This window comes from Ixodes scapularis, unplaced genomic scaffold, assembly GCF_016920785.2.
Source record: "Ixodes scapularis isolate PalLabHiFi unplaced genomic scaffold, ASM1692078v2 PGA_scaffold4__175_contigs__length_147842914, whole genome shotgun sequence".
NCBI classification, from domain to species: domain Eukaryota; kingdom Metazoa; phylum Arthropoda; class Arachnida; order Ixodida; family Ixodidae; genus Ixodes; species Ixodes scapularis.
Window position 1 is genome coordinate 41105723 of NW_024609879.1, and position 18254 is coordinate 41123976.

Below are 18254 nucleotides of genomic sequence, written 5' to 3' on the forward strand. Positions count from 1 at the left end.
AGGATGGTTATTTGGCATCGATAGAAACTAATGCTCAATTATTCCTTCGAGAAAAAGGAGCATGAAACAAACAGTTTTAAACGTAGCGTTTACGAAGTGTTATCATAAAGTATGCCATCTCATTGACTTGTAGCGACTATTTTGAAATTACGTGCCATCCTTGTGTGTCTTTTCGACGCATTGCGGCAACCCGATGTTTCGCGCAAAACAAAGTTATCTGTAGATTGATAGAAAGAGAAGGAACACAATTATGTTGGTTAATTTTTTTTCTTAATTTCTGAGGGAAAAAGACAATGAATACATGACGATTATAAAGTTCAGTATGGATCGAATCTTGTCCAAATTTATTTTCTTACGTTTTAGTTCTCCTTTTAAAATTACCAGAATGAATTGACCTCACTTCCGGATAATGCGGAGCGTTGGAGTCGAATCCAGTCCACGTCTGAACCGCCCCACAATTCACTCTGCTGCGAACAGCAGTGTGGTGGTTTAGTTTCAGAATATTGCTCTAGGTAATATTTTAGTGTCTTCAAGTTTAAAAAAAATGGAGATGATTTTAGGTACTTACTGATGAATATTGGATGAAAGCGTCTTGATCGAACTGTACTTTGGCAGACACAGAGTTCATGGTGGCGTAGTCCTCAGCAATCGCTGAATTCTTCAGATCGTCGAAAGTCATACTGCCGCTGCGGGAGGTTATCGTTCAGATTAACTGCCATTTGCATGGTGAGAGGAACTGCATAAACGCGGCGCACGCTCAATGGTAGAACGACGTCTCAGCGCCAGCCAGGACAATTTTGTGCAAGCGGCAAGAGCATGTATTTTGTTAAAAACACTTCATGGGAAACAGCTTCAGACGGCGCCGTAAAGTCACATGATAGTGTAGATTACCGGAAAATTGTTTCTCTTTGTGTAGTTTGAATAAACCTTATTGAAAACGAGTCTCATTTGTTTAATATAACATACATCTTTGCGAAGTAGTGACCCTTCCTCTCAAGGAAAGAAGGTCCTAGGCAAATTCCAATTCAGGACTTCTCAGAGTAGGCCCCATGAGTAAGATACAAACTTTATTTTGCACCAGAAATGTGGCGAAAAATAAGTATGATGTAGCTCTCCCATTGCTGCCAACCAGTGGATTGGAAGGTATTGATATTGAATCTCAGTCCACTCCCACACAGCGTCCATGACGGCGTCGTCGATGCGGAATTCCTCCACTTTCTGGTGCCGCTTCGGTGAAGAAGACATATGAAAGTAAAGCGGCGCCAGATTCGTTGCATACGCTGGTTGAAATAGTTGCTGGATACCGCCATCTATCGGGTAATCCTGGAACGCTTGGCACCTGTGCATAACTTGACTAAATATTTTTACATTTGAGCGATAAAATCTACGCAGTACGCATAGAAAAGAGTCCTCTAAAGCATACTCAGAATATTCAGAAGTGCAGGGTGAACGAATGGTGCCTAAACAATCATAAAACTATATATGCAGGTTCGAATCGTTGCCATGCTACCTGACACGTGGCAAAATGTGCCAGACTGCTTTTTTCTCGTAAGCAATTACCGCAGAATCCACTGTACTCTAGCACCCTCAAACGCAATTGTACAAATTAACCGGTAAAATTCAAATTCGTGACTCCGCTACAGGGAGGCGCGGGTACAGTGATACGGGTTTTTGGTTCTTAAATTTGATAGAACGCGCCTATATTACCGCGGCCGCGCCTTCAATATATGGCACCTCCAAGACCCCTTGCTTTTTCACTTTGTGTGCGTTTTACGGAATAAACGCTGCGAAATTGCCAGAACTCAATATCATCGGTTCGCCCGTAACGTAAAAAATCTTATTCAAACGCCCCTCATTAGTTTACACCGCTACGTGAATTGGCGGACAGCCCCGTATTATTGAATAGCGCCCCGGGCCCGGATTACTTTATCTGATATTGACCAGGAGAGGCTTGCTACGAACTAGTCAAGCTTAATTTTAATGGGTCGAAAAGGTTCCAAGTGAGTTCTCTATTTTTCCTGCACTCCTCGCGAAACGGCCAACATATCTTGCTTTGAGGTGAGGGCGTCTTAAAGGGACACTGACAGGTTGTTTATTCTCGCCAAGGTTCTTAGTTGTACATGACATTTGAGAGCCTAACTACCAAGAAAAGAATTTGCGACTCGAAGTTCGGTTTCTTTCCGCCCGAAAACCGAAGATCAAGAACTGGCCAGTTCGAGTCGCGCTCACTTTCTTTTCCGTCGTCACGGGCCGTTTCCTAAGGTATCGATGCGACCACCCAATTTAATCAAAGTCGTTGGCCACTTAAGGCGCGCACTCAATATTAAAAATAGAAAAACAAACATGAAATTCATATTCTAGATTATAAAATGCTGCAAATACGTTGATTGAAAAAGAAAAAGTTCCACAGAAAACCGGAAGCATTCTGGGCGTGCGTCGTTTCGCGTATCGTGGGACTCGCGAGGACGGCGATGGTAGCGGACGACGGGCGTGGGACCTCTACTTCACAACTGTCGTTCGCGGTACAGGTGAATTTTGTCTGTCTTTAAAAGAGGACTAATGAAAAGAATTGGTATTCATCCTGTACGACAAGCCCGACCACCAAGCCGATTAGCACGAAGACGTCGCCGAGCCGTCGCTCCCTTCTCGTGGCTGAAGACATCGCTCGCGCAAACGTCAAGCACGACGTGTCTCCTTCGAGTTGAATATGCACGCGTACGATATCTTTACTCGGTGCGAATGTCGCCAATCCGTGGTGCTTCCCGACTTTGACCCGGGAGTCCTTTTGCTGGGGGAAAATCCGCAACAAGGTGTAAAGTTGGGCGTGATGGTTGATGGCCATAATGAATGGGTTAAAACAGCGCAAAAAGACGAAGGACCAGCGAAAGGAAACTCAGACACAGCGCTGTGTCTGTGTGTTTCCTTTTACTGGTCGTTCGTCTTTTTCCGCTGTTTTAACTCATTCAATATGAAAATCGTCGGCAAACTGTCCAACTTACAGTTTACCGGTTGAATTATTAGTAAAGAAAAAGATCCCCCCCCCCCCCCCCCCCCAGTAAAGAGATGCCCCAGTAGCTCAGTGGGAAAGACTTCCGCTTCACACGCAGTAGGGCCGCGTTCGATCTCCAGTGAAAGTTTTTTTCTTCTTTTTTTTAAACATTTTCTGGTGTCTACATTTCCTTTTTTTTTTAACAATTATCACTGAAGAAACAAACATAAAATTAACAAACTAATGTTGTGCACGACACGTTGCTGAATTAAATGGTATGGGATATCCTTTTTGACACCTGCGAACTCAATGTAATCACTTTCCACAAAATGCAAGAAGCATATAAATCAGGTAGCGTCCACTTTCCGAGGTGCCAGTAAATGTTCTACAAGAATTGCAGCCAGCCATTGGTCCCTATCCCGTTGATCTTTTGGAAACTCTGTCGCACAATGCCACTTTTTTTGTTTTGGACGAAGGATATGTGAGCCAGCTCTTCACGCAACATCTTGGGTGTATTCTTTTCGGAGCCAATCGTGGAAATTCGCCACGGGCACTTACTACTCATCTCCAACTCTACAATGTACAAAACAACTCATCTTGGAGTGCAGAACAGCGAGCGGAACAAACATAACTGCTAAAGAATCGCACGGCAAACAGTTCCGGCTACGCCACAAGTCGTCTCATACGCAAATGATAAAAAAAAGAAACGCACGGTCGGGTCTAGTCACGTGACTTCCGCCAGTCACTCTTTTCCCTCCACTTCTTCGACCTCCGGGCGCTGGTTTCGGTTTTGGTTTCGAGCAGTTGCGTCTTTTGGCTTTATTTAAAAACAAAATACGCTACTCTTGCAAAATATTAATTGGGTAGTCCACCGACAAATATAATAAAGCGCCTGACAAGAATTAAAAAATAAAAACTTTTTTTGGGTGTTGTCAGTGTCCCTTTCATGGCACGACAAACAACAACCTTCTGGGTGTGCTCCTGGTACTCGCTACGCAGCGCAGCGCGTTCGCGAGAAATCACAACGCAGCAAGGTGGCTTGGCCCCGTGGAGGTAGTTAGAGGAGGCGACATACCGGCTCAGCCAGCTAAACAAAAAGAAAATCCCAAGTGAAACCGGAAGTAAAGATCGCCATATAATCGTATAAGGGTGTGCAAGTCTGTCCAATAAGGTTTTGGTTTTGCGTGTTTTTGGCCATCATTGGGGAGACGTCCCTCAAAACAGCAAGTGTCCCCCGGCTTCACCTCTGGTAGTGTGATGTTTTCTCGAGAAGCTTCCTACCTTCGAGTCTGGTCCTGACTACGAACAGCTGCAGCAAGATGAATTGGAGAATCTCAGGGTCGGAAGTCGTCTGGGTGGAGCTCCTCCATGAAGAGATAGATACACGCCAAGCACTTCCATGCTACTAACTCGGCTTTACATTAAGTGTGGCCGTAGCCAACGTTACAATATAATGAATCCAATCAAAGAGCGCGAAAAGTCGATCGTCGCGGGGATTGTCACTTTTGTGCGTTTGCATTACCGGTTAAACCGATCACGCACAGGCATTGCGGTGTGATTCTGCGCGTTACGTTCTTGAGTGGTTTAGTTGGTCCTAATAGACGCACAAAAACGACGAGTGACACGACGAAGCACTTTCGGTGCGGCTTGATTAACTCTATGGGATTGTAGCTTTGGCTTCGGTTGAGCTTAATGTGAAATGGAGTACAATTGTCTTGGTATTGCAACATAAAATGTAGCCTCTGATCGTTCACATCTAGGCTTCATCTGGAACCGCTTACTTGGTCATGAAGTCAGGCAACTTTGCCAGAAAAGTCATATCACCGCAGCTAGAAACCAACATTGTAAGCAAACAGACACTTTGAATCTAGATAGGGGAGTCAATAAGATGACTTTGTTTTGTGAACGCAGTATATTGGTTAAAATGTCTTCTTCCTCCACAGCGGGGAAGGCGAGAGTGGCATTACGCAACCAAAAGAAACAAAATACATTTTTTTTTAATTTGCTACGTTAATACATTCTAAAAAGAAGTGTTTTTTTTTTCTACAGTTTGCAACTGGTACTCTTCGCAGAGTCAGCTCTATGGGTTCACTTTACTCGAATGACTTGTATATTGTGATACAGATATACGTTGTAGGAGAAGAGGGTGAAAGACTGCGGGGCGGAGGATACGTGGCAAGCCGTGGCAAAAGAGGCACCAGCTGGAGCTGGATAGTGTTTTGCGCGAAGCTGGCGCCGGGCAAGAACGATGGAACCCGACTGGCTCATGGCGATCCCCGGAGCGGTCTACCATCTAGGTTCCAATCAGGACTGACGGGAACGGCGCGCCTTGGCAACACCGGCAATTTTTATGTCGGGTCGCTCTATAATAATTGCCGCCCTATCGGTCTGTGCTTTGCTCGTCTCGCAGGGAGCGACACAACACAACTAGAAGACAGCTAATGTGTTTAATGTACTTCCTTGTTGCCCGTCATCGAGAGCCGGCACTCCGGGCCCGGCGACCCTGGTTCTCGCCTGTCATTCAGAGGCCGCAGTCTGAGTCCGCGTTCATGCATGGGGATCGTCATTTCCACACCAGCGCGGCGTACGCTAGCTGCTCCGGGCTATCAGAGCCAGAGTCTTGCTACGGAACCACTCAGACGGTATGGCCCTACCAGCCAAGTGGTTCCAATTCGTCCACACAAGTGGACCACTTGGCCACACCGTAGCTAAATAATTTGTGGGCCTCGTTGGTTAAATATTACGAATATAAAATTCGCGGAAGACAAGGATACGCGGAAAACTACAGAGGACAAGCGCTTGTCCTATATAGTCTCCCACTCGTCATTGTCATTCGCGCTTTTCATTTTCGAGATGGCAGTAATGGCATAGACCGTTATGGCCAAGGCTCGCCGCTCCCGCAGGTCCTGGTCCGAACCTTGCTGGGGGACGATTCTGGGGATCGCCTTGGTCTAGACCGGTTCCATAGTTCCTGCCGGCCCCATCGTCACGCAGCACGCTCTGTCCGAAGCCAGCTCGTGCCTCCACCACCACTGGCAACGTGCCCTCCGCCCCGCCGTCTTCCACCCTCTTTTCCAACAACGTTTTTTTAATCTAGGTACCGTGAGTGCCATGCGCCACCATTTGCGGCACGTTCTAGTATGAATATTCCAACCACATTGAACGGGCCTTCTGCGTTGCCCAGAAAGCTCTGAAATAAAATCGGGTTTCTCGGTAATGCTGATTTCTGATATAGCTGCCTCCGATGAACCGTGCGAGCTTCATAGTCGGTGACAAGTGAAAAGTTCAGGAGAAGATCCCTCCGAACGTCTCCTCCTTTAGCAAAGTAGACGCCCCATTGAAAAATTGTTTATGGGGCCAACCAGTATTTAAGAAATAATTTTACGTATTCATCTAAGAAATTGGATCTGTTCGTGATCTCCATAAAAGTTTTCTAGGGGCCTGTCGTACACTTTTAAAATTGCTAAAGCGTGTAAGAAACCGTTCATGACTTTTTGAGGGGCTTGTGGTGTCTCTCGCAATCCTGACTGTGAAACCACCCCACTCATCAAAATAGTTTTAACGGGTTTGCGGTAGAAATCAAGTAACCCTTCAAATGTATGCGTCGCGGAAGCCGCTTAGCCAATTTTGGATAGGGCGGCGACGACGAGGTTTGAAAATTAAGGAGACGTTTGTCTTTGTGTAAAGGCGATATAGCTGGAAAAGGAAACGGGCATTTGTGGGTGGGCGCTCATATGCTTGTCTATCACTGACTGGGTGTCCGGTCGCTAAGTAGCTTACCATGCGCGACCGCCCCATGTGAAGATTTGACGAGGCGCCGACCTAGCGACGTTGGAAGGCGAACGCAATGCTGTCCGCTCTGTCATATTGTGATGCCAGATCCGTCCGCGTGATACCAGATGGCCTGCACGGCCGCCAACCTTGGCACGGCGATGGAGGGCTCCGCTTCCGTCCGCCCGGGGCTAGGCAGCGGGTACAGGGCCAGCTATGTCCCTCCCCAGCGGTAGGCGGGAGAGAGTGGAGCGTTGAAGCCGGGGGACCCAAGAAGAGCCATTTTCTGACCGCGCGTGTGCGATTTTCTTGTTACCACCGCGGATTCTCGAGCAGACCGGTTACCTCCAGGAGAGTGAGCATGGCTTTGAGGGCTCGCTGCTCGTTCTGTTTTGATCCGTGTGGTTTTTTTCCCTGGTTCCGCAGAGGAAGACCATTGCGGCGCAGGCCGTCGCAAGCATTGCCCGCCCGTTATAGTGTTCGGCACATTTCAGGAGAAGGTGGCCTGTGTTGGCCCACTCGCCGCAAGTCTGGCAGTCGGGGTTAGCGTCACACTGCATGCAGTGCTTGCGCACTGGGGTCATGGCACTTTGGGTCCTGATACGGTGGATGACGGCCGCTATCCGGCCGTGACTGTGCTCAGTATTTCTCAGCGGTGGCGGATGTTGGTTTCGCGTTCGTGGTTTTCGCTAAACGTGCTTACTGACAGTGTGTGTGTGTCCGTGTGGTGCACCTGCTCGGTTTTATTAGTTGAAGCACCGTGTATGAGGGATTTAGGCAGCGGCATTTTGAGTACTTTGAAATATATTTTGTAGCATAGAACTCAGTTGTCACTATTTAATTTGATCGCTTTCGTCCATAGCTGCTTGCGTCCGTGTTTGAGGAAACGTTGCTTTTTATCGTATTTTTAAATTATAAAATACATGTCAAACTCAATATTGGAAATAAATATCCAATAAAATTTTAAACTATTTTTTGCGTGTGGTTCACACTTTATGTAAAATTACAATCACATATCCCACACGTCATTGTCCCATTTAACATTTCTTTGTATAAAACGAGTTAAGGGGAGCAAATGATGAAATGCAAACTTCAAAAATTGCTCATTGTTTGTAATGATTACAATATACAACTAGAATTTACATAAAAAGTGTTGATGTTTTCTATTCTTACACGAGTATGAAGTCATGAGTATCAAGGTGTTATGATTGTGGAGTGTTTATAGCCAGTATCATGAAGAAAAAAAATGTTGGTATGATTGATTGAGTGTTTTTGCATGATATGCAGTACTGTCTACCTTTTTGTTTTGTACATTATATAAGTTTGTTGCAGGACCAGCTCGTCAAGTTGATTTCTTCAGATTTTTTTTCTCCAACCATTTACATCGCTGGGATGAAAAATAGGGTGTTACTATTGGGACGTGCAAAGAGTTGATCGGCTAGAGCTGAAGGGACTGACGGGCTGAACGGTCTGCTGAAGGGGCTTTACGGTCTGAAAGGGTTTGATGGGGCGGGGGGGGGGGGGGGGGGTGAGCTCCAGGGGTTTGAAGCGCTGAGATTGACCAATACACATCAGGGCTGAAATGTTATTTTCAACAGGGCGTAGGAGAGGATGTGGCATTATCTCCAGCGTTCGCTTGCTAATGTTGAAAGAGGTGGGAGGGGCGTCCTTTAACTCTTCGGATATCACCGACAGTAGGTTCCCACGCGCTTACGAAAATCATACAACAAAAACGAAAAATTCAAAAAGCCCACTTAGCATTTGTCAAAGAAAAGAGTTTGAGCGAGGAGACCCTGCTGCATGCACTATCGAATCAAAACGAATTGGAAGCATAGAAATGCACCATGACCCAACCTGCTATTCTAGCATAGATATGTAGGCCAAACATTTTTGTCGTCTATTTAGGGTCCTCCAAACATATACCTTACTTAGTATCCTTTGGTCAGTGTCTTACTATTTTGGCTATAAAGTTCCCAACATGTAAGATAGTTAGGTTTCACGGCATGGTAGTTCGGTGTCACCTGGCTTCCTTCGGCTTCATTTCCCAAGGAACTGCCAAGTGTAGGTGTTATTTTTGGTTCTTCGGTTTTCATATGGCTACGTTAGCAAAAAAATGGCCAAACAAGTGCGAGAACTAGGCTTTACTACGGGTTGATTTGCTGGCGCATCAAGGTTTTTTTTATTATATCTGTAACTTGGAAATTGTATTTGAAAATCAAACACAAGTACTCGAGACGGCAAAAATACGTACTGCCGCACAAACTGGCGCCTTTGACTGGAACTTTATTAAGCCCAAGTTAGCCCCTAGGTTTCCCAAACTTGGGCTAAGTTTACCGTTTCTCGTGCGTGTTCACTGGGCAACCGCTTAAAAAAAAGTATACGTGTCACATCGGTGTTGGGGCGCCGTATCTTATTGCTTGAAGGCCTGGAATGTTTGCGGCGCGCTAGTAAATGAGAGGAGGAAAATAGGCACGATAAGAGGAACTGGTACCATGTGCGACGAATTCGCCACTGCTGCTGCTCCTATATCCGGTGCAGACGACGTACCGACCAAGCATTTCTGAATGGTTAAACACGTACGGTACATGTTAGTAGGCCAAGACAACGTACCCTTATGAAAATTTCCTACCCCTTTCCTATAAAACTGAGCTCTCTTTCGTTACAAGTCTGTGGCTTTCCAAATGTCGTCGAACAGGTAAGACACACATCGCTAGCAGTAGGCCGAATGCCGGCATTGCGAGCTGAGTGCAGAAAGGGCTGTCTAGCATTTAGTGGTCCCGCCGGAAATTCATATGGTGCTTACGAACCACGTCTCAGTATTCGACGAAGGCCAGACGAAATTCCCCTACAGGTACGTCGTCTTTGTCGACTATTTTTTGTTTCAGCTTGTGTCTAGGCCCAGCCGACGCTACGACGTAATGTAACCAACCAAGAGCGTCAAAGGCGCAAGTCAAGAGGTCACTTTTATTTAGGGTTGGTTCAGCAATAATAGAAAACGTTTAGAGACATGACGTAACCATTATGTTTCACTTTTGGCGCAGTCTGATTGGTCCCATCAGCTCGTAGCGTCGGCTGCGTCTTGACTTAAGCCTAAACAAAGTACGCAGGGTCTGTCCCACAACTTCCTGGAGTGATAATTTTGTAGTCGGACACGCCGCCTGGCGGGCAGGGTTTTGGGCGTAGAAGTTAGTGGGGGATCTAAGCTTTAAATCGAGACCGGTTTCAGTTGCCTGGGGGCAGTTGTTGAGGCAGGTCACGGTCCGTGCAAAGGTATCACCTGCACCCTTGCCGAAAAAAAAAATGGACAGGTTTTTGGAGCAGCGTTATGCAATCAAGAGGTGTGGGAAACTAGGTAAAAAAACGGGGCGGAGACGCTCGAAATGCTTTGGAAAGCTACGGTGAGGACTGGATGATACAAAGCCAAACTTTCATGTGGAGCAGAAAGGTTCCGGGAAGGTCGGCCGTCCGTCTACCACGAGTACCGAGCGGGACGCCCGTCGACATCAGAAACGAACGGCTCGGTGCAAAAAATGCGTCAAGGTTTGAACAAGGACCGGCGATTAATTGTTCGGATGATCGCAAAGGAGTGTGGAATGCCGAAAATAATCGTTCACCGCATTTTAACGGAGCATCTTCAAATGAGAAAAATCTGCGCGAAAATTGTGCCAAACATCTTGACGAGTGAGATAAAGGAAGAGTGTTTGTGGGAGTGCCAGGAATAGCACGAACGCTACGAAACGAACCCAGAATTTTCGAACAGAATGATCACAGGGCACCAGACGTAGATTTTTAAGTACGAACCCAAATCGAAGTGTCGGAGCAGCGAGTGGCACATCGCGGAGTCTCCTCGCCGAAAAAAAGCAAGGATGAGCAAATCACAAATCAGGGCAGTGATAATTGTGTTTTGACAGAAAAGGTGTGGTTCACAATGAATTCATACCACAGTGACAAACAGTCTGCAAGGCGTTTTACATTGAGTGCTCAAACGGTTGCGCAACAGGGTTCGACGCGTCCTAAAACAAATTCGCGACAATTGGATCTTGCACCATGACAACGCTTCATGCCACACCGCGCTCATGATCTCCGACTTGCTGGCCAAAATGGGTGTGGCAACGCCGCCCCAGCCGCCGTACAGCTCTGATCTGGCACGACCGGACTTCGTTTTGTTCCCAAAAATCAAAAATAATCCTGAAAAGAACTCGGCATTGGATGCTGGAGACGGTAAAATCAGCTGCGACGACCTCACTCAAGAACGTTTCCGTTGACGGCTTCCAGGGCGCCTTCAGTGATTGGTTGAAGCATTGGCAACGATGCACATCGAAGCAGGAGGAAACTAATTTGAAAAGTCCTGAGAAGTTTGTAAACTAATATTGAATGAATAATTTACAAAAGAAAATTCCGAGAGGGTTTTGGGCAGACTCTGTCGACACTACAAGACGTGTATGAACGAACGAGGAATTCTTGACTGACGCATCTTCTGCTGCAGGTCGAGGAACAGTACTTGGGGCAAAGCTTCGTAGAACACACTGACAATCCTTCTCACCTCCGCCTGTTCTTCTTTCCTCCTTCCTTGTACCCCGCATGGTAACCAAAAGAATAAAAACGGCGGTGAGGTATTTCCATTGTCCAGACTTCAAATCGAGCTTCCTACCTTCAAAAGCTCTTCGGGCTATGACTGCTTTAGAGCGTGCACGCGAATCCAAAGCACGACGGAGTGCAGCCAACACGTGCTGAAGAGCGTAGATCTGAAAGAAGCACCTCGCCATTATCGTCCAGTCAGGCATTAGAGTTGGTATCGGTGTTGGGAGCTGGTATCAGTGTTGGGTATTTTGGTTCCTTTAGCAGTACACATAAAATTTAAAAAAAAAAAGAAACTTCAATATGGAGTTGCTACGCCCACGCCCGTTTCATAGCTGCCCAAACACGCGAACGTGTAGAACACAAAAAAGGGAGCATGATAATTACTTCAAAGCTTTAACGCACAAGGCGTTCATATCAGATTTAAAGAGGGAAATTATTTTCAGCGCCCCCCCCCCCCCTCTTCCCAAAGTAAAATATATAGACAGAAGGGAGAAGCAGATATTAGCGGGAACCAATCATGTTGCACTGTACTTGAAGGTACTTACGGCAGCAACGTGCGCTAAAAGTGCTTTTTATTATTGCATTTCACTTTGTACGTGTAAGGTTAAGAAAAAATTCCAATAGTCATGCGCAAAAAATATACAACTCACACCGCCAAAGTGAAATTGATTGCCGAATATTTTAACCTTGAACTGCCTGGAACACTTGAAACAAAATCCCCGGGCTAAACAAAATTAGTGGTTGGACCTCTTTCTTGCTGGGTTAAGCGTAGTAAATCTAACTTTTGTTGATGCATTAACTGATTGCACATTAAAACAAAAAAATAAGTCATTGACCGCCAGATGACAACCAATTGCACTAGCAACTTGCTTATTTTTCTTTTTTCTTAAGAGTTGACCATCCTCTCATTCTCTAAACATCCGGGCGTCTAATCTGCTTTCGAATCTAAAAAAAGGAACCAATATTTGTATATAATTACGTTCGTCTATAAAATACTGCCCTTTTCTCATGAATATACTCTGGATACGTTGTTAAATACAAACAACAAGAAACTCGGTTTTTTGTTCGTATTTAAAATCTTTCCAACTTTCACGCGAGGGAAAGACCTAGCTAGGCGCATGCTTGGCAGTTTGAGGGACGGGACCTAAAGTAGGCCGAATCCGTTTTTTGCCCCAATGGTTTTTCACTACCGGAGTACTTGTCTTTTTGCATTTCTATGACGTCTTTCTGGCTCGCCACATATTTTCCAAAGTGCCAGACTTAGCATGTATGAACCATGGCAAGCTTGAAACCGAAGAACCATCAGTGAACCTTACATCTCGTGTGCTTGGTTGGCGATTAAGCCCTAAAGTTTCCGCATAGTGTCCCAACCAAGTAGAAAGAAGCATAACTCTGACAACCGTTTGGCAATTTAGAGCCAACATATTAACGTCTAGAATCAGAAGTTCAATCTTAACTCTATCAACATATTCGTTTTTTTTTCAATCCCTTAAATTAAAAAAAAAACATTAAAATTTTGATTATTGGGCCGTTCTACCTGGATTGTATTTGGTATAAAGTCCATCCCTTCGGGAGCTCATAATGTTTTGGCGTCTCTTCTGCAGGAGGTCTTGTGCACCAGGGACGCGTGTTCTATTGGCAACTCAAGCATAGAGCAAGACAACAACGACCAGGGACATTAAAAAAAAACAGTGATTGATCAAAGCACCATCATGTGTAATTTAGTGTGCTCATATCTAAGTCTAGTTGACGGCCCAAGTGCATATATCGAGTCAAGCTCAGAGCAGGCGATAATGTGGTTTCACCTTTAATAACGCAGTACCCTATGTTGGTGCCAAACTTCATTTACTGCGCTTGGGACTCAACGTATTACAGTGTAAACAAATCGATCTAGCAAACAAAAAGTGCTTGTCCATCGTGCGCTGGACAAGCGATTTTTTGATACTTAGCTCAATGTCATAGGGATCTTCAGAAGTCAGTGTTTCGGCGTCTTTGTGCGGTACATAAACCACATAAATTGTAGGCCTGAGGTTAGACCAAAATTTTACTTCAGCACTAAAGGTATAATTTTGAAGATACGTCTTGATTAGTCCCCCCCATATTAATAAAAAATCTAGATATTTGTTAACGGATGTATATGTCAATATGTGAATGTTTAAACACTATTGGGACTTCAACTAAAATTAAACGAAATAAAGTCCTGATTTCCTGAACGCAAAATTATGTACACTTTTCTTGCAAGATCCAGTCAAAATTCACATGTGTTAACAAATAATTTCATTAATGACCATATGCTTTGATTTTCTCTCTGCTGGCGGTTGACTCTCTTAAAATTATGTACGTGTTCACTTCATACACTGTGTGACTACCAAATAGCGCAACCATTTTACAAAACGATGATGTTTATTTTGCATTGCATAAAATTCATCAAACGTTCAAGAACATCTGTGTAGTTTGAACGTAATCCGCTATAGACGATGTCTAAAAATTGACTAGGCGGAGATAAAGTTATGTTTAATTGCTGCGCAACGCCTGTAGTATGGTAAATAATATATATTACGCAGAAACTGACTCAGGTGCCTTGAGCACAAATAAAGGTAGCGCATTTGGTGTTAGATCTAAGATTCTTGATGCGGTATACACGATCGTCGTTACTTACAGACATACATTTTCGTAAAATGTGTCACACGATTAGTTTCACGTTTTAATTACGCACACGAATTGTCGTTAAAGTTAGCTTTTAACTCTTATGTTATGTCCTCAAAGACCATAGAAATAAAAGAAACGAATATAAGAACGAATTGGTATTGTGGGAAGCTCTTCGCGTTTTTATTAGGAATCAACTACTAAGCTATGGAGGATTTGTCAATGGAGTGAAGAACTCCTCTCCGTTTGTCGCTCTTTCGACAAATCCTCCACAGATGAATAAATTCACTTAAATAAACTCCAGAAAAACCCACTCTGGAAAACAGTCATAGCACTGACACTCGTAGTCGAGATTTAAGGTTACTTACGGCATCCTATTGTCGCCTATGGTGATAACGTGTTTCAAGAACGGTAACCTGGAAGGAGGTAGCAATAATTACGGCACTCAAAGACCGACCTTTGGGAGGTTCCACTGAAATATCGAACTACTATCCAATTACAAAATCATCACCTTTTGCTCTTCAACTCTCCCGGTGCCGAATTCTCCAGTTCTGGTGCAATTTCAAGCAGCATCTTGTAGTAATCTTTCTCGGTAAATATTTCCGAAACGATCAGAGCCGCACACTCTGCCTGAAATGAAGGGGTCTTTTGTGAGACATGGTTGAGACCAAGCGCACAGGCCTTGAATTGTAAATGGCGTCCTGAAGGGGTGTTGCGCTAACTCTTTTGCCTCTTCTGCGACTTATTCGAGTCACTGAGGAGGCAAGAGAGGTAGCACATATCTTTTTGGGGGAGCAGACCATGATTAAAGTTTTTTTCCCCGGCGTGATGACGGTTTGGGCATGCTCAAATTTCTGTATGATTCAAGTCAATGAGAATTAGTGGGTTTGCTGCTTCCCGAGTTACTGTGAAAAGATACCGTCACAGCGATAGCTTGCCAAGAGAAAAGACGAAACTAAAGTAACTGCATTTTATATATATGTACCATCGGCAGTCATTGTTTAAGATAAAAAAATAGCTAAGTGAACAGCGTTCGAACAAATCACTGCACCTCATTTATTATTGTCAAACTGAAGTTCTCATTGCTGTGAAAAGCGCGCAGTCGTAGCATAAAAAATAAGGTTTCATAAAGCCCATGACGCACTTTCTCACCTATTCACAGACATTTCAAACGAATTCGCAAAAAGAATAAACCTCACGTGTACCGCTGTGCACTCCGCCAAATACCCTTCATGACGGGGAACTATCGTGAATGACCAATGGCGCCCATTGTGTTAGGTTTTAACAAAAAAAGAAAAAAAAGAAATACATTATTACTGAATTGCGAATAAAATTAACGCATTGGCGACATGCGTTACCTCAAAACAAAAGGAACGTGTTTACGTTACCTTTACCATAAAAAATAACACGTTACTTTTGCTTTCCATTTTAAATTATGAATTACCAAGTTATATTCTTTTAAAGTTACACGCACGCATAAGGGCCACATTTCAAGAAACCTTATGTCCATCCAGAAACTGAACATAATTACCTAAACTTTTTTCGAGTTCTTCCAAAATAGTCACAAAGAAAACGCAAAGGAAAGCAAAAAAAATCATTTAGGCGCGTTTGTAGTGACGGTACCACAAAATGGGCTCCTCGCAAACAAAGAGAGTAATGATCTAAATTCACCACTTAAATTCTTTCTCTCGATCATTCTAAAAAAAATCCACACACACTCCAGACAGCGCAGGAATATGTCGAGCGTTCAACGTATCCGGCACTATCTGAAGCTCTTCGCGCTCATACACACCGAATCACATGGCGCGCGTAATGCACTAATAACGTAATTTGTGGTCCCCATGCTGATCAGAATGACAAAGACGAGTTTTCTTAACCCTTTGTGCATTTCAAATGCGCCTGGTTGCTCACCGGCGACAAAGTCACGCGGCGCATTTGCAGCGACGCCTTGCATTTTTTGCTTAAACGTACTTCCTTTTGCACCCCATCGGCGGTAGTTTGTTCTCCAATGAATGAATTGAGCATTTTAGGCTTTTTTCGTCGGCCACGCTATTTATCGCCTTCCATGGTGAGTTGTGTTGCCATCGGCGCGCTGCGCTATCCTGTTTGTGTGTTCTCAAGCGCCCCATGAGGCCCTGGATTCTCTGAGGGGGGATACCTGGGTTACGTCTTTGGGTCACCTGCTGCAGCAGGCTCTTGTGGGCTATGCTCAGTTCATTCGCTTCCTCTTCGTGGCGCTGAGTGAAGTCGTCAGACGGCGGATCACACGATAGTAGCTTCTGTTGCCGCTGAACCCGCCGATAAATATATCGTATAAATAATGAATTTAATAGGGTACGATTAATCTTCACGAAAGTTCACCTTGTATGTATATTCATATCCTGCAATGGGCTATGCGTGATATATTTTGCTTTGTCTTGCTTGGGGCGCTCTTTTGTTTTCCTCGACATAACGCTATTCATATAAGATCGAATTCTTGAAAGCAATCTGTTTGAAACTCATCGTCAATCATTTAAACGAAGAGCACGGCTTCCTCCTTTAGGCGCCTACAATTGGAGCAAAATGAGCTTCGGGGGCATGTGACGACGTGTTCCCAACACGACGTTGCTTCTTATGCTTACAAATAGAGTGCACTAAAGATTACGTCTAGATTTTGTTTTTAAATTTCGCATCTATGTAGCTGCTTAGAACATTTGTTTCGCGGATCAAGGTTGTCGGGCTGCCTGAGCCTAAAAAAATAAAGAAAAGGTTTGTGGTCTAGATGTGACTTACCTTATTCAAGCAAAACTCAAGTTCAGAGAGCGTGCAGAATGGGTTGATGCCAACCTGGATAAAACAACGGACGGGAACAAACAAACATTGCTGCGCACAGTGCCCAAGCGGTAAGCGTGTGTAGCGGAATAACTCAGTCGCACTTACCATAACAAGTCCCGCCTTGGATGCCGCATAAAGTAGCTGTGCCCCTTCGTAGAGCCTAGGAGCGAGTATGGCCACTCTGGAACCCAAGGGAAGTTCGAGGGACACCAAGCTTGCAGCTAGGTGGTCTACCTGTAAGAAATAAAAACCGAACCATTTTAACAACTTTTTTTTTTAAAGCCACCGCTATCATTGAATGTATTTATTATGAGAGGGCTTTAACTGAATGCATCGTGCTTATATATATTTATTAAAGTTCATATTATTATGCAATCTATTTTTGAATCGCTAGACATGAGGAAAAAATAACATTGCACAAAACATGTTTTAAAATCGTACAAAAAGAAAAGGATCAAAAATATATATTTAACTTGTAAGCAGGAGAACAAAGTAGTGCCGAGAGTCAGCATAACTAAACCTTGAAAGTACCAGGTGTAGTTTCAGAATATCCAGATTTGTTTCAATACGGGCCTGTCCTTAAAACATTGTGGGACACCTACACACGTGTTCATGTGTCTAGACAATTTGCTTGCCTCTGCTAAGCATAGTGGGACACCTAAACACTTGTTCAGGTGTCCACTATGTTTAGCAGAGACAAGCAAATTGTCTCCGATGTTTAAAAGAGACAAGCATTTTTTTTCTTTAATTTCTGTTCAAGTTAGTGTTTCGTTTGTAAACCTCAGCCGAAAGATTTGAGTTATCTCAGCCAGATGTGTGAGTGCCCAGTCACAAGCGAATACAGGTGTTATCTAAAATTCGTTTGACGGAGTAATATAGCGTTCGTTATAGCGGCGCGATGCATTTTAAGATTCGTCTCCATAAGGTGTAAAGAGCGCAAAAATTTAAATGCTTGGCCTGCATCGTCATCGCTGTCGTCATTCTATCTTAAAATGGATGAGTAATAAACTCCCAGACACTTATGTATTGCAACTAGCGGTTCTTCCGTAATGAGTCAAGTTTATACATATAAAATCCCCCCCTTTTGGTATATCTCGTAGGTCCTTTATATACCTAGCACCTATAGATCCTCTGTGACGTCATGTTGCGACCTGTCATCATGGTGACACCACGTTGTCAAAGGGTCACGTGACTTTATGTTCCAGCGTGACGTAAGCGCTCAAATTGACATGACGAGACCATTGGGAATATGTGGCCTGTGACCTAACGTAATATAATCTTGTGACATTACATAGCGTCAGGGGAAATCAGTGTCATATAACGTTCCGGTTTCAAATCACGTCATGGTATCACGTCAGTGACATCCCGTTCTCGCGTCATGGTTTAACCTAACGCCACGGTTTCCCGTAACGTTACATTACATGGCGACACGGTGCCACATCATGATAAAACC

The 18254-nt window shown here is 44.3% G+C and overlaps 1 protein-coding gene across 1 annotated transcript in view; it reads right to left on the reverse strand.

The window, feature by feature from the left end:
- The window catches only part of LOC8029015 (medium-chain acyl-CoA ligase ACSF2, mitochondrial), a 147540-nt gene that overhangs the window by 79063 nt on the left and 50223 nt on the right, over nt 1-18254 (reverse strand). Inside the window, exons 3-7 of the mRNA XM_040214686.2 lie at nt 16907-17035; nt 16760-16813; nt 14499-14617; nt 14356-14403; nt 569-686 (exon numbers count right to left, since the gene is read on the reverse strand). Of these exons, the coding sequence (XP_040070620.2) occupies nt 569-686; nt 14356-14403; nt 14499-14617; nt 16760-16813; nt 16907-17035 (468 nt within the window). The remainder of the gene's footprint in view (nt 1-568; nt 687-14355; nt 14404-14498; nt 14618-16759; nt 16814-16906; nt 17036-18254) is intronic.